Raw genomic sequence first — 25,197 nt, forward strand, 5'->3', positions numbered from 1 at the left:
TTCACTCAATATTACTTTTTAAAACCAATCCATGTTGATACATATAGATCTAGTTCTTTCATTTTAACTGCTTAATTGTATTTTATCTTGTGACAGTAACTTGTTCACCCATTTTTTTATTGATGGGCATTTACCTTGCTCCCACTTCTTTTTTTTGCTATTACTAGCGTTGTTGACATTAACTTTCTTATGTGTCTCTAAGTGTGCAGGTTGGGGAGATTCTCTAAGTTGTATCCTAGAAGTAGAATATCCTGCATTATAGCCTTATAGATAATTTTTAACAGCTTACTTTAACAGACTTACCTAAAGAAACTATTGTATTCAATACTTCTTCTGAGAAGAATAGACTTCAGGGTAGTGTATAGTATTATCCTGCCAATGAACTTGTTATTTTTTTTTTCACTTAAGCAAAAGTTCTGTTGAAATATTGATTACAATATAGTATGTCTTTCAGATGACATAGTTCTAGTTAGGTATTTTTTTTTTTTTAAGATTTTATTTATTTGAGAAAGAGAGCACAAACAGGGCAGTGGCAGGGAGGGAGTAGCAGAGGGAGAGGGAGAGGCAGACTCCCCACTGAATAGGGAGCCCTATGCGCCAGGGCTCCACCCCAGGACCCATGAGATCATGACCTGAGCTGAAGGCAGACTCTTAACCGACTGAACCACTCAGGTGCCCCTCTAGTTAGGTCTTTAAAACTCTGACAAACTAGGATCTATTGGAACTTGGGTCCCCCAGACTCTTATCGTTAGGCCCCATTTATCAAGTGGCTATTATGTTCCTGGTAGGGTTCTAGGCATTGTGGCTATCTTCTCTAAATTCTTACACTTCTGCAAGATAGATACTACCTTCATCGTGAAGATGAGATAATTGAGGATCAGAGAATTGAAGCAAAGTACTCCAAGTCACAAATCTAATATGCTGGAGAAGAGATTCCAACCCAGATCTGTCTCACCTGTGAAGCCATAGTCTTTGATGCCACCCTGCTGCATTAACAAGGATGACACTCAGTGCCTTCCACCCTCTGTACTTCTGTTCCAAGTCCTGAAACCTTGTCTGTAGCGTTTTCTTTGGACTCAGGATAAAAGCTCTCAATAGGGGCGCCTGGGTGGCTCAGTCGGTTAAGCGACTGCCTTCGGCTCAGGTCATGATCCCAGGGTCCTGGGATCGAGCCCCACATCAGGCTCCCTGCTCAGTGGGAAGCCTGCTTCTCCCTCTCCCACTCCCCCTGCTTGTGTTCCCTCTCTCGCTGTCTCTCTCTCTCTCTGTGTCAATTAAATAAATAAATAAAATCTTAAAAAAAAAAAAAAAGCTCTCAATAGACTAAGTGGCATTTTTAGGGTTTTTTAATTATTCTGTGGGCTGTTTGTCTAAGGACACTAGTCTAATTGTACACTTTCCGATTCTAAATGTAACAATTATTTTGTATCTTTAATACTGAGATATCTTCTATGAACTGTTAAATTATTATTGTGCTCATAGTTCAGTTATAGAATAAGTTAAGAATATATTTCTTTATGGTTAGTCTCAAATTTTCTATTTCAATTGATAGTTCTAAAGTGTAAGCTAATGACTAAAATAATCCAGTTCCAATTTTAGAGGCCAGATCTAGTACATACAATAAGTTACCTAGAACTTAACGCCTTTTTGCACACATTGTAAACTTAGATTATTTATTCTTCTAATAGCGAAAAACCTGATGTGTTATCCCAGGAGTTGGGGATGGAAGGGGAGAAATCAGCTGCTGAAGACCAGATGAGAATGAAATGGGAAAGCCTACATCAAGAATTTAGTACCAAGCAGAAGCTACTACAGAATGTTCTGGAACAGGAACAAGAGCAAGTGGTATCCAAACATTTTGATTTTATATATTAACTAATATAAAAGATGTGTAATTTATGCTAATGGAATATAACTGTGCAGTAATCTATAATTTCATTATCAATTCTAAAATAAGACATAAAAGAAGTTATTCATCTTATATGTTTCTTAACAGGCACATTTCATGTTTCCCTTAATATTTATATATTTATATGTGCAAATTTATTTGATTTCTAGATACTCTTTTCCTCAGAGATGATTAATAACTGATGACTCATTAGCATAAACCATTAAATTAGCGGCCCCCTTTCTTTTCACGACCTCGAAAATTAAGGTTACAAGTAAAGAATATACACATCTAGGACAAGAGAAACGCAGATTTGGTTACTTTCTGGAAGTAAATTGTCAAGTTATCTTATTTTCCATTGCTATGTCCAGTATTTAATAGTTTCAGAAGATCTTAATGAGAAACATGTTGGGACCTCAGTGGATCTAAAAGGAAGGGGAAGCCAGTGGTCAGCTAGAATGGTTACTGGCCCATCTATAGGCTTGTTCCCTAGATGGGCAAGTACTGTGTGAGAATGGACCTGTTTCCACAAAGCAAGCCAAATCCAGTGGAATTGAATATAGCAACAGAAGGTTCCAGGTAGATAATAACTATTAGTTCAGTGTAAGCAGAAGCCAGAGAACATTTGCGAGTCAGAGGAATCGACCCCGTAGAGTGCTAGTGCATGAGGTGGGAGCCCAAGCAGGCCTGCGATGTTTACCACACCTGTGGCCCAGCTGGATTTTGAAGATAGAAGCCTAGTCCTGGGACCTGGGCCCACAGTGCTCATCTGAGCCATTCTGTGACAGTCATATTATCAGATTAAAGTCTAGGTCCTTTACTGTGGATCTGAGGAAGCTGCTGTTCTCACTGATCTGACTAGGACTAGTTTCAGGGCTGGGAGAGGCTGACCCCAGAAGTGAAAGACTATCAGTAACTGGAGTGCATATGAGGAGGGAAAGGTAGGAACTGACAAAGCAGGCACTATAAGCAGACACAGCTTGCCAGGACTACCTGAAAGGGAGACAGTCTGAAGGTCACAATGTGTCCCCTTATCTGTGGGGGAACCATGCATCAGTGCTCCGGAGTCATGCCTGTCTGTCTCTTTTTACAGACTCTTCTGTCACGCCGCCCTATCTCACTCCTCTCCTGCTCTGACCAGAGCCTTCTTTGTCACTGTCCACGTGAATAGTCACCAGCAGTGGCCCTGGGCAGCATAGAGCACTCCACTCTTGGAGGTCATTATCCCAGAATCCTCTTCCACCCTGGCAAGTGGTGCCTTAAAGCTTTCTCATGGACCTTCTGTCTGTTTGAATTAATCCTTCTTCACATCCCTGATCAAACATTTCTCAGACTCCTAGCCTGAATTCTTGATTTCTGATGCAGATCTCCTGGACTTGACCACTAGCTTACCTTCATGTTCTAGTATTCCCCATTCCTTTGACTATAAGGGATATTTACAGTCCTAAAAAAGGGACTGCAGTCTTCTCTGACTATCCTAAGTCAGATAATCCAAAGCATTTCTAGTAATATTCATGTTTACTTACTATTCTTTATTTGTTAAATGCCCATCCCTGGATTCTACCTGTTGTCCATCCAGCCTAAAGCATCTGCATGGTTCATCCAGCATTGAGACTTCCTGGGTGTCTCATCCATGACCCACTCTTGTCTCAGAGAGCTATGTTTTCTGTCAGCTCTGTGCTATCATCCTGACATCCTCTATGTGAGCCTACCACAAGAGCCCTGCCTGCTGCCACTGACGTTCCCCCATGACCCCTGGACTGTTGTTAAAGTTTAGGTTCAGGTCCATATCTCATTGCCCTTTGGAACTGGAAATGGAAAGCATTGAATGTTCTTTATTTCATGGCCTTTTTTTGCATTTGAGTGCTTTCTTTCCATAATCACTGGTCATCTGTACAAAGTGCCTCCGAGGTGGTTTTCTTCTCTTTGGTGTGACGAGGTGGGAGAAAAGGTGAGGAAGAAGCAATTTGGCCATGAGAGTTTCCAAGAAGAAAGGGGATGATCATTTAGTGAACATATTTTGTGTTCTAGGTGTTATTTCTAACAACACTGTGGTGAGAGTGACATTTCTCTACTTTGTAGATCTATAAACTAAGGCTTGGAGAAATTAGATGATTTCTCAGGGTCTTGTGACTAAGAAGAGACAGAGCTGGGATTTGGACGCAGGTCTGTCCAACTCCAGAGTCCCTCCTTTTTCATACTACCTTACTGACAGTTTTATATACTGGATCAATTAACTATCTCAAGTATAAAAATGGGCACTTTTTTTTGGCCTAAAGTTCACTAGGTCACCTAGCCTGAGGTTGAGGAGCCATATGAATGGCTCCTACTCCTAGGAACCTGTAACCCAACCAAGGAAATATTTTATACATTACTAAGAAATTAGGCAACCATGGTTGGCTCTATAAGCAGGAATTTAAAAAGCAGCAGAAATAAAAAAAAGTAGAAAGCCATTGTAGTAGGTGTGGAATTTAAGGAAGTGGATTTTAAAGAGGTGCTGTGTGGTGGGTGTTCTAGCTATGGTGGGAAATGAGTCGGGCATGTTTAGAGGATAATAAATAATCAGCCTGAAAGGCAAGGTGAGAATGAGACATTCTATAAATTATAGGAACTGAGTTTGATTGGAAACATCATTCACAAGTTTAAGGGCTAAGCAATATCATGGGCCTTATCAGGCACTGTATGTCTACAAGAGTGTAGGGGAGGTTGAGTAAATGAAGAAAGCATAGGGATCAGTCTAGATCCGGTATCTAAGATGGATGATTTCATCATGGGTAGCCTAAAACCAAGAAGACAAGTTGAGAGGAAGGCTGTGATAGATTTCAGGCATTTTTCCTACCATTTTTTTTTTTTAAGTCCATCAGTGAAAACATTACCATTGCTGAATTTGGTCATCATGTTTAGCAGATATGGTTTGTCAAAGAGGTCATATTTCTCCAAAAGAGGTTTTTATAAGGATAGTTTTTCCAGCATCTGCTTCAGTGTGCAATTCTAAATGATGAAACCTGAACATAGTACATATGCTCTTAAATAAGTGCCCCTGTTTGCCTACAGCTCTACAGCAGGCCGAATCGTCTCCTGTCTGGTGTACCACTATACAAAGGGGATGGGCAGACCCAAGACAAATCTGCAGTGACATCTTTGCTAGACGGATTGAACCAGGCCTTTGAGGAGGTTTCATCCCAGGTAGGGCTGCACTTTTGGCTTGCTCATGGATCTTGGTCTCCATGCAGTTGTTCCACCTCTGGGCATGAAGGGTCGAGACCCAACACTAGTGATTAGTCCTGAAAGGCAGAGCCACCGGACCCTGACATCTCATCCTGGTATTTTTCTTTGATTCCTCAAAGTGCTATAATTAATTCTATGTCCCCCCCTTTTTTCTTAGGGTGGGGGTACAAAGAGGCAGAACATTCACTTGGAACAGAAGTTATATGATGGGGTCTCAGCTACCTCTACGTGGTTGGATGATGTTGAAGAACGTTTATTTGTTGCCACAGCACTTTTACCAGAAGAAACAGAAGCTTGCCTCTTCAACCAGGAGGTAAGTTTGGCAGCTGGTGGCTGTGAGTATGTGATATTACAAAGCACTTGAAATTTTGGTGTTGGATAATTAATATATAAGGAAGGTCAAATATAAAACAGTTCTAATAAAGAACAAATTAGGTATATTTCTAAGCTGCATAATACAAAAGAGAGCTGTCTAAAATAAAAAGCTCCCAGAGATACTCATGCTTTGCATTTTTATTCTCTATCTTGTGTATGTAGGAGGAAGAAAAAAATGGAGGAATCTTTGTAGAAGCTTGTGTGTTGCAAATTTTCTACCTATGAAACACAGGCTAAAAATTAGTGTATGAGTTTCTAGATAGCCCTTTACAAATCTTACCTTTCACCAAATACATATTATAATTAGCTAATGATGTAAAATTTCTGAGAAAAATCTCTCCAGCAGCAACTTGCCTAATATTTTAGAAGTGGAAGTGGGTCAACTTGCCTTAGATATAGTTAACACTGAATAGGAAGAGAGATATGGTGGACTTTCTCTGAGGAAATGACTTGATGTGTATATAGATTCATAGATCTAAGCATTGAAATGTGCTTTCCCTTTTATCAACCCTAGACTCTTGCCAAAGATATTAAGGAAATGTCTGAAGAAATGGATAAGAACAGGAACTTATTTTCCCAAGCATTTCCAGAGAATGGTGATAACCGAGATGTCATTGAAGACACTTTGGGTTGTCTTTTGGGCAGGTTGTCCTTGCTAGACTCAGTAGTAAATCAACGCTGTCATCAGATGAAGGAAAGACTTCAGCAAATACTAAATTTCCAGGTAAGACATCATCAAGAGATGGTTGACCATTCTCTAGCTATATTCAGTAATAAGCAGGATGTCTTATTGAGGTATGACATAGACCTATTTTTTTTTTCAAATGTACAATGAAGAGCAAGAACATTACAGAAAAAGAAGGGAATAGAACCCTAGGATGAGGAAACTAAGAGGTTTATGGTCTAGAAATGGAGGGTTGAGAAAACCAACCAAGCAAACAAAGGGCTGAATAGAACTTTAAATTCAACCAATAAATCATATGACTATAATTACAATTTTCAATTGACAATTGGAATTTAAAACATATGACCAAAGAAATACGCAGCAAGTGCCACGGTACAGAACCCTAGACTCCAATGCCCAGGGGCCACGGAAAGTAACTATGGCCTACTTTTGCCTGCATTAAAAATGTACATGATTGGGGCGCCTGGGTGGCTCAATTGGTTAAGCGTCTGGCTCTTGATGTCGGCTCAGGTCATGATCTCAGGGTCATGAGATCGAGCCCCACTTCAGGCTCCATGCTCAGCACAGAGTCTACTTGGGATTCTCTCTCTCCCCCTGCCCCCCCCATTCACTCTCTCTATAAATAAATAAATAAATAAATAAATAAAATAAATAAAATCTTTTAAAAAAATTTACGGCATTACTTCCCAATCTTAACTCCTCGGATTTATTGCCTTTAAGCCTTAGACTAGAGTTCTGTTGCCAGCTGAATAATTGTCTGCTTATGAAACTTTTCCTTTGACTATAAACTTCATCAAATGCAAAAGCCACTGATAAACTTTGAGTTGATTTCCATTCCTAATAAAAAGCATCTTTTGAAGGAATACTTAAGTTTTAATTGAGATTTATTTATTATTTATTTATTTATTTGATTTAGAGAGAGGAGAGAGAGAGAGATGGGGGAGGGGCAGAGGGAGAGGGAGAGAGAATTTTTTTTTTTTTTTTACTTTATACAATCTTGAGTTTATTTTATTGAAATGTTTTTTGAGTATAGTTGACACAATGTTACGTTGGTTTCAGGTGTATGGCACAGTGATTCAACAACTTTATACATTATGTTATGCTCACGTCACATGTAGCTACCACCTATCACCATACAATGCTGTTACAGTACCATTGACTATATTCCCTATGCTGTGCCTTTTATCCCCACGAGTTACTCATTCCACAACTAGAAGCCTGTATCTTCCACTCCCCCTCTCCCATTTTGCTCATCTGCCGATCCCTTCCCTCTGGCAACTATCAGTTCTCTGTATTTACGGGTCTAATTCTGGTTTTGTTTATTCATTTGTTTTATTTTTTAGAGTTCCCATGTAAGTGAAATCATATGGTATTTATCTTTCTCAACCTGACTTATTTCGCTTAACAGAATACCCTCTAGGTCCGTTCATGTCACAAATGGCAAGATCTCATCTTTTTTATGGCTGTATAATATTCCATTCTATGTATATACCATCATTTCTTTTTTTTTTATTTTTTTTTATTGTTATGTTAATCCCCACACATTACATCATTAGTTTTAGATATAGTGTTCCATGATTCATTGTTTGTGCATAACACCCAGTGCTCCATGCAGAACGTGCCCTCCTCAATACCCATCACCAGGCTAACCCATCCTCCCACCCCCCTCCCCTCTAGAACCCTCAGTTTGTTTTTCAGAGTCCATCGTCTCTCATGGTTCTTCTCCCCCTCCGATTTCCCCCCCTTCGTTCTTCCCCTCCTGCTACATTCTTCTTCTTTTTTTCTTTCTTAACATATATTGCATTATTTGTTTCAGAGGTACAGATCTGAGATTCAACAGTCTTGCACAATTCACAGCGCTTACCAGAGCACATACCCTCCCCAGTGTCCATCACCCAGTCACCCCATCCCCCCCACCCCCCACTCCAACAACCCTCAGTTTGTTTCCTGAGATTAAGAATTCCTCATATCAGTGAGGTCATATGATACATGTCTTTCTCTGTTTGACTTATTTCGCTCAGCATAATACCCTCCAGTTCCATCCACGTCGTTGCAAATGGCAAGAGGGAGAGAGAGAATCTTAAGCAGGCTCCATGCCCAGCACAGAGCCTGATGGGGGTCTCAATCTCACGACCTGAGATCATGACCTGAGCTGAAATCAAGAGTCAGACGCTTAACCAACTGAGCCATCCAGGAACTCCTAATTGCGTTTTATTTTTAACAAGCGTATAAGATTTATAAAATAGATACATGTAATTAGGGCCAAGAGTTTGATATAAAATTTTGATTTGTAAAAAATACTGTTAAAATGTCAAATGTAGCATCAGCCAAGAAACATGGAATTTTCTAGGTATTCATCTAGAGGGACAAATCATCATTGCCTTTCAGTAATTTGTACTCTTAAAACTACAAAGTAAAATTCTGAGAACAATTTGTGTATCATTTTTTTATTCACAAAGGATTTTCACCTATATTATTGTCTTTAATCTTCACGACATACCTCTGATACTCATTTTGCAAAGTCGGAAGAGCAAAAATTAAGAGCAGTCTCTAAAACCAACCCTCCTGGGTTCAAATTCTGGCTTTGTCCCCTACTGCTATACACTCTTAGCTGCTTCTCTAAGGCTTAGTGTCCTCGACTATTAAGTAACACCCATCCTATGGTCTCCTGGGGTTTTGTGAGGATAAAATTAGTTAAAATGTGTAAAATAGTTTGAACAGTGTCTGAAACATAGTAAGTACTCAGTAAGTTTTGTTATTGTTGTTACTATTAATAGCAGTATTCATTATAACACATATAGAATCTGAAACCAATATAAAGGTTAAATTACTCCTCTAAGATTATTCAACCATCAAGAACTAGAGCCAGGATTTGACTCAAAGAATATTTTTATATTTTATACCATTAGGGTGCTAACAGGGGAGATGGAGAATAGTAGACCTCTTCAAGATGTATTTTGAAAGCAGAATCAACAGGAGCACATTTGGGTGTGGTTTAGATATGGGGAATGAGAGAAAAAGGCACTGCTGAGGAAGTCCAGGGACTCAGGCTGACAGGACTGGTACAGAGCAGTGCCATTGACCAATGGGCATGGCTGAGTCACTGGCTGGACAAAGATATGCTGTAGAATTAAGATACTCAGGTGAATAGTCACAGTAGACATTTGGGTATGCAAGTCTATGGCTTCAAGGAATGACCTGGACCAGATATTTGCATTTGTATAGGTTATGTTGTATAGTTCATAGAGAGGAAAGCACATTTCACTTGGAATCAGAAAAACTGGGGCTGCTTATTTGGGTATATTGTTTTGGATGCAAGATCTGATTGCATGTCCATAGATACAATATCTGTCTAAAATCAGCAAAACTGTTGTGCAATTTATGGAAACTTCTTTCATTACTCTAAAATGCACCTTGCATAAAATAATGCACTGAGTTTTAACAGCATTCTGGTCGGTCTATCAGCCATGAATGAGGGGGGTTAAAAGTACAAATGTGTGTATCACTTGGAAGCCTATTTCCCTTTACACGGTGCATTTACCATGCTAGTGTCTTCAGTACTTTAAAATTTTTATTAGTAATTATAGCCAGTCAGAGTAAAATATGAACTAAGCATGAAGACTCTGGAACTGATTTTCTGTAGAGGCCAAGAGAAGAACATACAATCATGAAATTCTCTTTAAATCATCTTCTCTATTTTTCTTCTGCCAACAAGTTTCTACTTGTTGGCCAGCTCACGAACAACAACTGACATTTCAAAATGTTTGTGTTCCAATTTAATTGAAAGAAATAGTTCCAATGTTCATATAATTAAAGGTCAAGTCACAAACCATTTTATTTTACTTTGCACCAAGCACCTGGTATGCTCTCAGTGCTCAGTAGTTAATGGGATGGCATGCCTTTGTTTTCCATTTAACTTTTGAGTATTAGCTTTTGCCAGACTGTTAACATTACCCTATACCCAATGGACAATCTGGAGGAACGTGTTGATGTTATGTAAGTGTATATTATCTCCATGGAATCACAACAAGTTAATCATCGATTATTCTATTAAAAAGGCTTTTACCTATAGACTTAACCCCAAATAAATTTACTGGACATTTTTATAATTGAGTATTTTAAGTTCTTTAAAAACTGAAAAAAATGAAAGAATTCTTTATTAAATGAGTGAGCCAGCACAGATTATTTGAAAACTTGAAACCTTTTATGTACCTGTTTCTCAAAAAGCAAGAATCCTGCCTCGTTATGTCCTACAAGCAATGCCAGTGACCGTACGATAAAACTTGCAATTTCTGATATGTGTGTAATATAGAGACGCCTTAATTATCCTGCTGTGTCACATGTGTAGTAACAAAAAACAGTTATAGCCTTTGGATTTTTGTTTTTAAGAAAATACCAATATTCATGGGGTGCCTGGGTGGCTCAGTCCGTTAAATGTCTGACTTCAGCTCAGGTCATTATCTCAGGATCCTGGAATCAAGACCCACTTCAGGCTCCCTGCTCAGTGGGGAATCTGCTTGTCCCTCTCCCTCTGCCCCTCCCCCATTCGTGCTTGCGCACATGAGTGTCCTCTCTCTTATTCTGTCTCTCAAATAAATATATAAAATCTTTTTTAAAAAGTTTAAAAAAAGTACCAACTTCCATATGGTTAATAACACCTCTTAAGGTCTCTTACTAATTTTTAAATCAATCGTATTCTTGGCTTTAGTGTCTTCTTGGCTGGATCCTTCCAATAATTAGTGAGGCCTCCAGAAATGTGAACTCTATTTTCTATTACCTTGAGTAGAAGATAATTAAGAAAGAAAATGTTATTAAAAATATAAAGATGATGAACAGGAAATATATCTGTAATCTTCATTTCTTTTTTCTTTCTTTCTTTCTTTAGTTTATTTAAGTAATCTCTATACCCAATGTGGGGCTCAAACTCATGACCCTGAGATCAGGAGTCACATGCTTTTCCAACTGAGCCAGCCAGGCGTCCCCATAATCTTCATTTCTAACCCATGATGTATTATTTAGACTTATCTACTCATTTAGAATAACTGAATTAATGTTGTTCTAAATATATGTCTCTAATAGAGACTTTTTCTTTTGAATCTGTTCAAATGAATGGGAAACATCTTTTTCTAGGCATTCAAACAGATAAATATGTCATCATTCTAATGGCCCACATGGCCTCACTCTGAGCACAGTTGAATAATACAAACATTGCTATAATTCATAAGCAAAAACCTTGCTTCTGGCATCGTTTTTCCAGGACTGTTAAAACAATTTCCTAGTGAATCCACAACGAGGCTTGCAGACTGGTTTGGATTTTGGTTAGTGACAGTTATTGCCTCTTTGGATCGTATGCTTTTCTCTAATGTTCATGTGCAATTTTTTTTCTTTTTCCTTTTTTTTATTTTACTGCATAATCCACTCACTGTTTTGTTTTCTAGCCTTGCATTTTGTGTTATAAGGCTGGCACACATCCTAAAGATGTTTTTTTATTCCTTGGGGTGATTATTCTTCTCCTTGTAGACAGATTTTTGCATCTTGAAGAAGTGTCCTTGTATATATATCATCAGCCCCTAACAAAGAGGATGTGATGAGTCAAACTTCAGCCTCTGCTGAACAACCAGCCCATCATATATGTTTGCTGACATTTTAGAAGGAAAAACTAGGAATTATATCATTCAAATTTTGCTCCAGTTAATTATTTCCTGTAGAACTGAGGACCAAAATTCTGATAGTTGACTTCTTTTTGGATGAATATAACTTAATATAAATATATTTGGACTTTTAAGTGAGTAATCTTTCTGAACAAAGGTTTTGCTAAGGTCTTTTTGTGTTGTCTCTTCATATGTCTTTCGTCATCATGGATAAAATTTATTTTCTACACTTCTGCGTGGCTTTTTATAAGCTTGGGCAAATTCTCTGAAAATAGGAGAAAAAGAAGTGTGAGAGAGAGGGAATGAGGGGAGAGAGGAAAAAAGGAATTATATTCTTCTTAAGAATCACATTTTTTCATTAAATTTAAGATGTAGTTTTAAATAAAGTTTGGACTTATCTGTAAAGTAAAAAATATAAAATAGCTTGAAATAAAATAAAAGAATCATATTTTTCCCCAAATAAGGGTAGCAGCTATAGTTGTTTCACTAATTAGAAGTCATTAGTGTAATATTTCCACTGCAGTGTTTAAATGTGCACATTTATTTCAAACATATCCAGAAGATTAGGGTGACTAGTATTTGCTTTTTATTTGTATGCTTCGTAACCATTTGTATTGTGTTGGAAATGCTTTGTGTAACAAATTCTTCAAAAGTCAATTTTAACACTTAAATTGTCACCACTTCCTTTCTCCTTCCCCCAGGACAGTATTGTTTCTTCTGGACATTAAATTCCTACACCAATGTATTATTTCTAAGAATGTGTGTTATATTTACGACCATTTTGAATTCCCTGTTACATGTATTAAGTCTTCCTATTGCTTTCCTGTTTAGAATGATCTGAGGGTGCTGTGTACATCACTGGCTGACAACAAATACATCATTCTGCAGAAACTGGCAAATGCGTTTGAACAGCCTGTGGCAGAGCAAATGGAGGTATTTATGGCCACCTTTTTCCAGAAGAGCAAAGGCATACATAGAGTAGATCTGATTTGGTAGGAGATTTCAGATATTCTATAGAAGATTAATGGCTTACTATGTAGCATTTTTGCTTGTCATACATTTTGTCTTTAAGTGCCAGGTGTGAGTGATGGGCCAGGTGACATGGAATCTGTCACTTCCTACTGTACGGAACTAGGAAATAGGAGATAGGTAACGGTGTCAGTGGCAGATGATGACCTGAAGAAGTTTGCCACCTAACACTGAGGTTAGACAGGAGCCTCAGTGACATAGGACAGTCAGACTGTCCTGGGCAATACAGATAAAGCACTATGGACGTTCAGAAGAGGGGCCGACTGCCTCCAGCAGAGGTAGGATCCGGGGAAATTTTGTAAAGGAAAATTGGAACCGGACTGAGAAGTTTGGACACACAGAGACTGGGAAGAAAGATATCCAAGTCAAGAGGACGACATGAACAAAGGCATAAATGGCAGACAGTTCAGAGCACTTCCGGAGAAAAGCAAGTTATCCTTAGATAATACAGGAAATATATCTACAAATATATCTTAGAAAAGCAAGTTATCCTTATTCAGCTAAATGCTGAATTTATGATGAATGAAAACAACGGAGGGGAAGTAAGTTTGGATGAGTACATTTGAGGCAACTTGTAGGCCCTTTTGAATGTCAGAAAAATTTGGACTTTATTTTACAAACCAGTGGTCTCTAAACTTTATTGATGGCATACCTCATTAGTTTAAAAATAAGCACACACCACAAGTATGTGAATCATAAACACGTGCTGTGTTATAAAGCATATACACAAATGAAAATTCAGAAGAATTTGGTTGAACATAAAGGAAAGATGTAGTGTTTCATCCTCACAAATCATCTCATATACTCGGGTCCTTGCACTCACCTTGGAGACCACTGGCCGTGCAGAGTCACTGGGGAGGTTTGAAGGTAAGAATGAGTATCAGTGCCAGGCCCTCTTTCCGGATAGTGGACATGACCGTGCCAGGTCAGGAAGTAGGAGGCTTCACGTAGCTGCACTGAGGAGAAGGAATGAGAATTCTAACTCAAGTGATGTCACTGAAAACAGAGAGGAGAGAAGAAATGAGAAGAATGTTACACATAATATCTCCTGTTGCCCAAGCTAAGTAATTATGAAAAGTATGTGTTTTAATAGGATTTCCTAACCTAATTTTACTAGACCTCTAAGGGTTCTATGAGTAGACTATAGAGAATCACCTGTGATAGAAATCCCCTGAAATATTTCTCTAGATAGAAATCTAGATCTATCTGTCTATCCATCCATCTGTGAGATCACCTAAAAAATCTGCAAACTTATATGTGTTTATTTTTCTTGACCATAATTTCATCTGCTTTTTAAAACCAATCCCTCATTTCCCCCAAATTAAAAAGCTTTCTTCTATGTTGTATCTTCTACTTGAAAGGAATTTTTCTTTATTTTTACTTTTTTATTTTTGGCTTTTAACATACCTGATTCCAAAAGAGATTTCAGCAGCTATAGTGATGGTTTGCCTTGAATTTCTAATGTGAAATATAGGATGTGTATGATCACAAGTAACATTTTTACTAATTATTGACCAGTATCACTAAAGTGAATCCCCCAGATAAAAATAGACTATTTCTTTGAATAAATGGAAAGCACCAAAAAAAAAAAAAAAAAAGTGCTAATTCCAACCTTACCCTCCTTGGGTTAAAAAGGTAATAATAGCAGGAGGCACGAGGATGATACCTCTCAATATATTCATCTTTTGAGCAATGTCATTCTGATCTAGAACAGACTTGTCCCCACAAGCCTGGTGCACAGCTGACTTCCAGGGATCTCCCTTTACCACTATTCTGAGAATTTTCATCACTTCTCCCTCTGTTGGGTCTTCTCTTTTCTGAGTCTCAAGTCTGTCTTTATTATATTGCTTCCTTGTTTTGTTAGTACATATCCTTACTAAGAAAGGATGCATGCTAGATATATTTTTTAATATTTTGCCCATCTGAAAAAGTTCTTATACTGTGTTCACACTTTATTGATAACTTGGCTCACTATAAAATTCTTGGCTGAAAATCAGTTTTCTATAGAGTTTTGAGGCACCTCGTTGTTTTCTAGCTTCTGGTGTTGGCTTGAGGAATCTAAAATCATTCTAATTCCCACAGATGTCCCAGTGGTCTGAAATTTCAGTGACACACCTTGGGAAGGGTCAGTTTTATCCACTGGGCTGGAAGTTCAGTAGGCTGTTTTTTTGATTTGGCAGCTCTCCTCTTTCCATTTTGAAAAATTGTCTAATGATTTAAAATTTTTCATTCCTCCATTTTATCTATCTCTCTTTTTGGAACTCTTTTTAGGCAGATGTTGGATATTCTGGTCCAGTCTTCTAATTCTTTTATTAAGAGACAGTCTGCTTTATTTTTTGGAAGACTTCCTTGATTTCAACTCTCCACTTTCCTACTGAGTTTTGTATTTCTGCTCTCATGTGTTTCATTTTCCCTGAGCTCATTTTGGTTCTCTGAATGATCCTTTTTTTGTAGTATTCTGTTCTTTTTAATCTCTCTGGATGTGTTAATGATTTTTTGGCCAGTTTTATTTTTCTCATATAGTCTGTTTCTCTTCAGCCTGCTTTTAGTTGTTTGTTTCCATCTCCATCTTTCGTGTTAGTGGCTTTTCTGAGATTATGGAAATTCTTTTGTTGTCTGTTCACATTTAGGACGGAGAACTAAACAGCTGAGTGGGAACTTTGTGTATGGATGTGACTTAATGATTTTGAGATTTACTGAGTGATGGGCTGTGTGGGCTATTTGTTGGAGAATCCTTGTGTCCAGTTTTTAGATTTTTCTATTGGTCTTTCTACATTTTCTCTCCTCTCCTGTCTGGAAACTAGAGGTCAGGCTGCAATACCTTAGAAGATGTGGGGGATCCCCATTTAGCATTCTGTGGGCATTCAGTCACATATCCCCTGTTTCTAGTCAAGTACTCAAACCTGCAACTATTTCTGGTGCCCGTCAGTCCAGAGACTATCTGTTTTACCTTCTCTAGAAAATAAACTCCCCATCTTTCCTAGAGAAGGAAAAGGGCAACGTGGAGTGGTAAAGAGGCTCTGGAAATTTCACTGCTCTTTAAGCCGCTTTTTACCAACTGTCCTTATTTGGAGCCCCATCCCACTCACCCAGAAAGCCAGAGACTCCTGTTGCTGTTAAGTTTGGTGATACAGATCTCCTGTGAGCGTAGGATTCAGCTCTCTCAGATTTCTTAAGTCAGTTATTCCGTATCCTTCTGAATTCCAGCTTTCAAAATCGTGTTGGTATTGCCTTCTTTCCTGTTTCTTTGTCCTTATAGATTTATGGGTGGGGGGGGCACCAAAAAACAAGCAAACAGAATATTTCCTGTGGTTGTAGCGGTGATTCAGGAAGGAGAAAATAAGACACATGTGTTTCATCTGCCATCTGGAGCCCATGTTCTTTTCATCCTTCAGGGCAACTGAGGTTGTGTTTCTTCCAAAAGTCTACTTAGACTACTCCAGAATCCACTGCTGGCTCTCTTCTCCAGTCTCCTCTAATGGGGATGGATTGCATCAAGTTGAGAACCTGATTGGATTCACCCTTGTTTTGTTTTGCTCTGTTTACTCTGGCTTCCTAATCAGACTTCAGGCTCCTTGAAGGCCAGGGTGAGAGCTTGTTCTACTTCTACAGAACTCACACTGGGAAGATGAGACTTAGGGCCAGGAGCCCCTTTAATAGTTGTTGATCGCTTGCTTTTCTACTCAACAAAGAGTGAGCTTTCTCTGACCATGCTGTGACATATTTGCCTCTTGTCTCACTGAATCTCTCTCCGAGGATGCTTGAAATGCAGCTCAGGAAACCAGAACATGTTCCCCTAGAAAATCTTAGGTCAATACCTTTTCTAACCATGTCCTAAGTCATGCTTCTTTTTCAAGTGTTGCTATTTACGAATTCCCATATTTGGTTAAGGAAGCCATTGTTCTCCCAGCCCTCCACGTGAAGTCCCTCCTACTTCCTTACCTGTGAGGTAGCTGACTGTGGTATAATAAAGGACCTCCTTCTCTTTTCTATATACTAGATGGTCATGGTTTTTATGCTGTATTAAAATGACTCCTTTTGTAGGTATTGAAAATGTTTAATGTGGAGAGAAGACCAAATAGACACAATAATCACATTTTGGGTGGGAAATTGTTTATGGGAGTTTTAATAAAATACCATAAATCTTACATAGGCAATACAAGAGGCTGAAGATGGGCTAAAAGAATTGGATGCAGGAATCATTGAATTAAAAAAGCGTGGGGACAAGTTGCAGATTGAGCAGCCTTCCATGCAGGAACTGTCCAAACTTCAGGTACGGTTTTCTACCAGCAGCATTCAGCTTCAATGATACATCCTAACTAGAAGTCAAGAAAAAATTATTTTCTCTATTTTCTTGGTTTTTCTCTATACAGTTCATGCCATTTAGGTCCTAATCTTTAACCCAAGCAACACCTAGAAAATTTTCTGAAACTTTTACCAGCTTTAATGTGATAAAATAAATTGTATTCTCAAACATCTAAGATTTTTTTTTTCTGACATTTACTTTATTATTATTCCAGTGGTTAGGCATTGTGGTATATATGCCTTTAGTTGAGGCATGTTATTTTCTACTCTAGAAAATATAATAATTATCACTCCTCCCTAGAGAAGTTAAAAGATGGCTATCTACCCTGCATTGTAGTGTACCTCAAAAAAGTATTTTAAAGAAAAAATGCTCAAGCTAATACTTTTTAGAAAGTATTTTTCTCCAGTGTTCAAAACTATAGTTAATCTTTCATACATGTCTGAATGGAAGAGAGACAGTTTCAATACCAGGCCAACAGAAAAAAATAAACTAGAAGGTAGGTGAAATCTAAACAGATTTCCCAGCATCCTTCAGGAGTAGGAAATAATTTGGGGTTAATTTGCTTTCTTAGATCAGGCTGCTGGGCAAAAATCCAATATGGGGGTGGTAGGAAGGAACTGGGATATCAGACCAGCAAAATTTAGCAGTTGATAAGCAGCACAGTTAAGTTACATTAAGAAAGAATTGTGTACATTGACACACACATTAAGTTTTCTCTGCATTACAGAGAACCATTGAGGGATTAATAGCGTAACTCCAGCACGGGGTCACAAGTTCTTCCTTTTGAGAAAATAAAATAGCTCTTATTTTAAAAAGAACATTTTTATTTTAACTGTCTCATTCCATTATCTAACATTTCACAATGTCATGAGCCCAATCCCCCCAGTTTGCACTTAGACAGTTTTCCAACAGTGCTTAAATGTCAGGTGGAAGAGTCAAACATCATAGTTGTAAATGGGCATTAAAGTTGAACTTTTCCAGATTGAGCCATTTTGGCCCGCTCAACCTTAATATGATACATTAATCAGGTCCATATGGTTTAAATAAATTTTGTGTTTGGTGTATCATCATCTCCTAAAATGTCTTTCCAGTTTAAATAGTTATTTATTTACTCCACCACATTTGGCAAAAACATTGCCTTTTTAAGTCTTAAAGCATTCCACTCACATTAAACTCCTCTGTTTCTCTAGGTCTTTATTTAGGGAATAGTCCAAAATCTGATCATTATTTAGCAGATAAAATGTGAAAGATACTTTATTCAATTACTCTAAAATTATATAAATGTTAAGAACATTATAAAAATTAGAATTACATTAGAAAATTAGAATTTATACTTACACTTCCCTCAGCCACATGAAAACTTTTCAACATTTTAACCCCACATCCTACCATAAACCCGTTGATACCCTGAGAAGAGAGGTGTCAAACCTACCTCACGTCATCTCTAGCCAATATTTTTGCATATCCTTTGGAATCTGTAAATATTTAGGTTATCTTTTTTTGAAGGAAGTTTTCAAAGAGACTCATGAGAAAGACAGGCAGTGCTCTGCATAGAGAGTATCACCACCGGTCAGATACCTGAAGGAGTGTTCTTGGTTGGGTCATGGACTTGGTAGGTAGTTTGCTTTTCAGAGAAGAGTCAACACATGAATTGAGAGTATCACCATCTCTGTTTTGTAGGACATGTATGATGAACTGATGATGACCATTGGCTCCCGGCGGAGTGGGCTGAACCAGAATCTTGCACTCAAGGGTCAATATGAAAGGGCCCTACACGATCTGGCTGACCTGCTAGAGACTGGACAGGACAAGATGGCAGGTGACCAGAAAATCATCGTGTCTTCCAAAGAGGACATTCAACAACTACTTGACAAACATAAGGTAAAGAGAGTGAGAGAGAGAGAGAGAATGTAGTTGCGAAAGCATATTCTCACTCACTGATATGTATCTACCTAGTAAAACCTATTATTAATCTTTTATGAGTTCCTCCTTAAATAAATTACTCTTTAAAACGGTCAACAAATGTATATTCAAACCCATGGACATTAAATAGCACAGAAAAATTACAGAGGATACGTTCCTATAATTTTGTGAGTTAAAAAAGAATACAGAGGCACCTGGGTGGCTCAGTCAGTTAAGTGTCCGACTCTTGATCTTGGCTCAGTTCTTGATCTCAGAGTCATGAGTTCAAGCCCTGTGTTGGGCTCCATGCTGTGCATGGAGCTTACTTAATTAAAAAAAAAAAAAAAAAATACCATCATTCCCAATAATTTTAATTATCACTTCCTCCTTAGTATTAGCCAGGCTTTTCCCCTTCATTTACTGCAACCAATGGGAAACTTGACTTTTTTCAAAGTGCCCAGTTTCCTTCTTAACTCTCTTTTGATTTGTCCTTGTGTCTTTTATGCCCATTTAGTCATGTATCCCTAAGTATTCTCTCTGCCTTCCCTTGTCCTGGCCAAAGGCTCCTCACTGTGCCCTGGGAAAGCAGAGCTACCTACTCAGCTGTGGGATTGGGTATCTGTCTCTTACGTGCACAGCTCAGCTCTTCTGGCCTACACTCCTCTGGTTGCTGTGGGCCTCAAGAGTTTGTTCCTGGGGACAGTGAGTCCTTTTACTACGTTATCAAACTTGGTAGGCCTGAGACTGCCCTATCAGCATGTGCCATAGCCAAGCTCAAGTTAGACACTACTCCTTAGTAAAGGAACACCTGTTTAATGTGTACACACAAATAACTCTTGCATTTTTGGAATGACTACAGAAAGAATAGTTTTGCCAGTCCAGAAACCCAAATTCTCAGACCGTAGGAATGTCATACATGGAAACTTTGAAAATCCCACTGGATTATAGATAGTTAACATTCTACCATTATGTAGTTCTGTGGTGGCTTATAAAGGCGAATTTTTTTTTTTTTTTTTGGAATTGTACTTCTTGCTATTTTTCCCAGAGATTTTTGTCCAAAACTTTGTGATTTATTAAAGCCTTATCATTTGGCTTTGAAAACATTGCTTTAAAGTTCACAGCTGGTTTTCTTCAAATCTTTGACAACAGCAATAAAATATCATCCTGAGTTATTCCAGAGAGGAAGGTAGGATCAATGAGTATAAATAACAGAGACGTAGGCCCAATAGGTAAAGAACTCTAAAAGGAATACTGCCATTGAGCAGACAACTCTCCTGGCCATGGGAAGACTGTCCAAGGCCATTAGGGGGAGATTGGGTTGTAAAAGGAATATCAGTTTTTGGTGAGTGTTGGGCTAAATGACCTCCAAATCTCCAAATTCTCTTCCAACTTTAAGATTCTCTGATATAATAATTGTCAGTTAAAAATGAAGATTCTGGCTTCTATTGACCAGACTATTTTCTGAGGGAGACCTCTGTAGTGACCTTGAGCATAGCATGTTCTGTAGACTGGGCAGTTCAGTGTCCTCATCCACCAAATGGGAAATAAAACTACCCTATCTCATAGAGGTGTTATAAGGATTAACCGAGTTGGTCAGTAGAGTGTTGGTAGAGTTTCAGCATATAGTATGCACTAAATACTGTTATCAGTTGCAGGTCTTCAGCTCTACCCACAGTGGAGGGAACAGGAAGTGGGATAAGCCCTGTCTCCCCTCTCTGGGTCCTTTTACACATAAAATGTAACATTTCAAAACACATTTGTAGGACTGCCCAAGGCCTATCATTCTGTTGTATGTAGGTATAATACAAGGGAAATTTAAAACTGTATAACACCAATCGGTACATGTCAAGCTATGCTTGGCAATGAATATTGGAGCACAACGAATGCTCTGGGAATTTGGAAAAGTAGAGCTCAAGCCCAAACATAGAGGAAGGAAAGTTGTCAATGTATAGAGTGAGGACATCTTGGGAAGTATAGAGTAAAGGCAGAGACCGAAGACAGGGGCTGGGAGCTAATGTGTCCCGGGATGAGGAAGGCCAGTCTGTGTGGTGGAGTTGGTGAGAGTCTCTCAGATTGTCAGGGATGAGGCATTGAGAGGGCAGAGGAATTTAATTTGCAGCTGGTCTCGTCTGAAGGGCTCTGTTTGGGGGGACAGAGTATCTGCAACACAGCATGTGTAGGTGCACTTGAGTGGAGGGTCAAGAGGAGCCCCCATCTCTACAGGAAGCTGTGAGTGCCTACATGAGGTGGGGGTCAGCAGGGACAGAAAGATGTTGCTCGTATATTGAGTTCCCTCAGCTTTCACGTCTGAAGCAGCTTTTGTTGTAAGGTGGTATATGTATGAATTGCTGACCTCTCTCTACCTGAAAACTTGCAGGAATACTTTCAGGGCCTGGAATCTCATATGATCTTGACTGAAACGCTCTTCAGAAAGATAATCAGCTTTGCAGTCCTACAGGAAATGCAATTCCACACAGAACTGATGGCACAGGCTTCAGCTGTACTAAAACGGGCTCACAAGAGGGGCGTGGAGTTGGAGTACATTCTAGAGGTGAGACTGTTGACATAATCCCTTCCCTACAGCAAACTCAACTGCAGAACACACCGTTAAGGCAAGACGTATTTACCCTTGCCATTCACCTCATGGAACTTTGGAACTCCCTCAGACTCAGCATCGTGTTCTGCCTTGTCCCCCTTGTATTAAAGGCTCTGCCATACCTTGAGTCAGCTAGATTCCCTACATACTGACTTTAGTTAGGGCAACGATATTTGGGGTCTTGACAGTCAGACTAAAAAACTGCTGACCCTTGCTTTACATGATTGAAAAAGACTTCAAATGATTTTTAAAAAGATTTTCCAGTTTCAACTAAAGTAAAAATCAGAATTTAGGAGTGACTGGTGTGGGATTTCTCCTTAGTAGAATGTCTGCACTGTATATTTATATTTCTAAAATGTCTGTGGTAGCTTTTTTTTATTTGTGAATGTAATATATTTACTTCACTTTACTACATGAAGTAAACATGCTCTTCCCTTTTGCTTAAATCATACATGCATCATCACTGTGGTAACCAATGAAACCATGCATATCAGAGGCCTACTGTGTTCCAGGTGCCCTGGGTACAATCATTCCAGGATGGGCAAGAGAGTTATTATTATCCCTGTTTTTTTAATGTTATAAATGAGGTTCAGAGAAGTTTAGTAACTTGCCCATGTTCATACAGCGGGTTGGTTGAAGAGGCCAAAGCCCATTCACAATGCTTTTCAGGGTGACCATCTGATAACTTTCTTCAAAGCCATCTTTTGCTTCCTAGAGCAAACCCCCAACACAAACATCTCCAACATAACTTTAAGAGAATCTGTTGAATGTATATTTTGCACACAAAAAAGGATCACTATTCCTGAATGAGGATTCTTTAGCTCACAGATTGATACTGTGTTTCTAGACGTGGTCTCATCTGGACGCAGACCACCAGGAGCTCAGCAGACAGCTGGAGGCGGTGGGAAGTAGCATCCCGAGTGTGGGACTGGTGGAGGAGAGTGAGGATAGGCTCATCGACCGGATAACACTCTACCAGGTCAGTGTCCAATGGCATCTTGGTGTGAAAAGTTGCCGCATTCTCTTTTGAAACTTTCCCATGGTTTTAACGGAATCTAAACAAACTTGCAATCAAGTATTTTATTAAGTATTTTTATTTTTATTTCAAGCTATTGATATTGTTGAAAGCAGATAGATTTTAAGTGTTTGCTTTATAATAGAACATAAGAAAGATCTTTTTTCTTTTTTTTTTTTTAACAAGAGAGCCCTTTGAAAATTCAACCTCTACCAAACATTTTCTGTGGTGTTATTATGCTGGTGTCACGCTATTCTTATAGCTTCGTAGTTTTAAATGTACCTGAAGTTATTACAAAAAAAAAAAAAGAAAGAAAGAAAAAAGAAGAACATCTATACTTAGATATGGATGAGCCATCTCAAATTTTCAAATCTTACTTAGGTGCAAATAGTTGAAGTCTGACTAACAGGGAGTGGGAACATTATGGGCACCAGAGAAACTATAATTCTTAAAGAGAAAAATTGCATCGTCCAAACTTTTAACCCAGTATTTCCAATCAATTTTAGCATTTGAAATCCAGCCTTAATGAATACCAGCCCAAATTATATCAGGTATTAGATGATGGGAAACGACTGCTCATATCCATTAGCTGCTCAGATCTAGAAAGCCAGCTAAATCAACTTGGAGAACACTGGTTAAATAATACCAACAAAGTGTCTAAGGAGCTTCACAGATTGGAAACAGTACTGAAGCACTGGACCAGGTAATACAATGACTATTATACATCATTTTAGATTAGTGCTAAAGAGTCTTTATAAGGCTAGTGGGTATGGGACTTGAAAAAGATGATCCCTCTAGGCACTTATTTCATATTTTGGAAAATAAAGGCAAAAATAAAGCCCCAATTGGATTCTTTTTTTTTTTTTTAAAGATTTTATTTATTTATTTGACAGAGAGAGACACAGCGAGAGAGGGAACACAAGCAGGGGGAGTGGGAGAGGGAGAAGCAGGCTTCCCGCTGAGCAGGGAGCCTGATGCAATGCGGGGCTTAATCCCAGGACGCTGGGATCATGACCTGAGCCGAAGGCAGACGCTTAATGACTGAGCCACCCAGGCGCCCCGCCAATTGGATTCTTATATAATTGTATAAACATGTATTTAGAAGTGGGCAGGGTAGCAAGTGCCTAATGCACTTTATCTTGGACCTTTGATCCTCCCTTGCCTATTGACTGTAACTGGATGGTCAAAGTAAAACCTTAGAAGGAGAGATAGAAGGAAAGTATGTCTGAGAAAGTAAAGTTTCTCAAGGGCAATAGGAAGTATTCAAGAAAAGTGGAGGCTGATTTTTACATGATGAAATACTCTATTTCTATGCCACCTTTATTTCTAAGAACTTTTAATATTTTCTAAATAGACTCAATTATGCCACCTTTATTTCTAAGAACTTTAATATTTTCTAAATAGCCTCAATGTGAAGGAGTAGGGGAAAGGTGTGTTTGTGTGTGTGTGTGTGTATGTATATGTATATACATTCAGCTTATATATAATATATATATTTTATATATATACACAAGTGTGTATATATATACATTTAATATATATATATATTTACATTCAGCTTAGAAATGGGAAAGCTGAAACCTGCTTACAGTATAAATTTGAAGGGAAATTGAGAGTGTGAATGCAAGACATTATTCTCCCAAACCTGTTGTGTCTCTTGTTTTAAAATTGGCATTGCTGAATAACATGGGTTAGCAGAAGAGATGTATTGGATGTTTACTTAATAGGCTCATTAATATAATTACAGATATCAAAGCGAATCTGCAGAACTTATTCACTGGTTACAATCTGCAAAAGACAGGCTAGAATTTTGGACTCAACAATCTGTGACAGTCCCACAAGAACTGGAAATGGTCCGTGATCATCTAAATGCTTTCCTGGTGAGCCTAAGAATCTAAAGCATTTGATTTAATTTTCTATACTTAATAAGCCAAGCTATAGAGAATTTGTTAATGTTAACTATGTGTGGTCAATAATTATGCAAAATAATAGGCTTCAACATTGCCTCATTAAAGCAATTTTCAAGGAATGGCTACGTTGTTGGCTTTCATTCAAGGCAATGGTGTGCTTTTGTTTTCCTCTGGAGTGCTTACCATAACTCCCCTTCAAGATGTAAAGAAAATTTGTTTATGTAGTAAATGGTTCTCTTTCCTTAAATCAAAGGTTGAACTATTTAATCCCAGTTTGAACACTGCTACTTCTTTTAGGAGTTTTCCAAAGAAGTGGATGCAAAATCTTCCCTGAAATCATCTGTTCTGAACACTGGAAATCAGCTTCTTCGATTAAAGAAAGTGGACACAGCTGCCCTACGTTCAGAGCTGTCACACATTGATAGCCAGTGGACTGACCTGCTGACAAATATTCCAACTGTACAAGAGAAGCTCCACCAGGTATAGAAATAATCGGAGGCTTAAATCATAATAGTTGATTTAAGCAGTATTAAATGGAAAGAGTGCTAATCTGCTTTTACTTACAAATTTAAATCAGTTTTGTCATGGACATCTTGCCTTTTCTCTCTTTCA

General features: G+C 38.4%; 1 protein-coding gene across 1 annotated transcript in view; it reads left to right on the top strand.

Moving 5' to 3' along the window:
* SYNE1 (spectrin repeat containing nuclear envelope protein 1) overlaps positions 1-25,197 on the top strand; it is a 436,526-nt gene that overhangs the window by 314,191 nt on the left and 97,138 nt on the right. Inside the window, exons 101-112 of the mRNA XM_078054564.1 lie at positions 1,689-1,845; positions 4,943-5,074; positions 5,274-5,429; positions 6,006-6,215; positions 12,659-12,760; positions 17,010-17,129; positions 18,843-19,043; positions 21,442-21,615; positions 22,508-22,639; positions 23,182-23,378; positions 24,423-24,555; positions 24,883-25,065. Of these exons, the coding sequence (XP_077910690.1) occupies positions 1,689-1,845; positions 4,943-5,074; positions 5,274-5,429; positions 6,006-6,215; positions 12,659-12,760; positions 17,010-17,129; positions 18,843-19,043; positions 21,442-21,615; positions 22,508-22,639; positions 23,182-23,378; positions 24,423-24,555; positions 24,883-25,065 (1,897 nt within the window). The remainder of the gene's footprint in view (positions 1-1,688; positions 1,846-4,942; positions 5,075-5,273; positions 5,430-6,005; positions 6,216-12,658; positions 12,761-17,009; positions 17,130-18,842; positions 19,044-21,441; positions 21,616-22,507; positions 22,640-23,181; positions 23,379-24,422; positions 24,556-24,882; positions 25,066-25,197) is intronic.

This window comes from Halichoerus grypus, chromosome 9 (genome assembly GCF_964656455.1).
Source record: "Halichoerus grypus chromosome 9, mHalGry1.hap1.1, whole genome shotgun sequence".
Lineage (NCBI taxonomy): Eukaryota > Metazoa > Chordata > Mammalia > Carnivora > Phocidae > Halichoerus > Halichoerus grypus.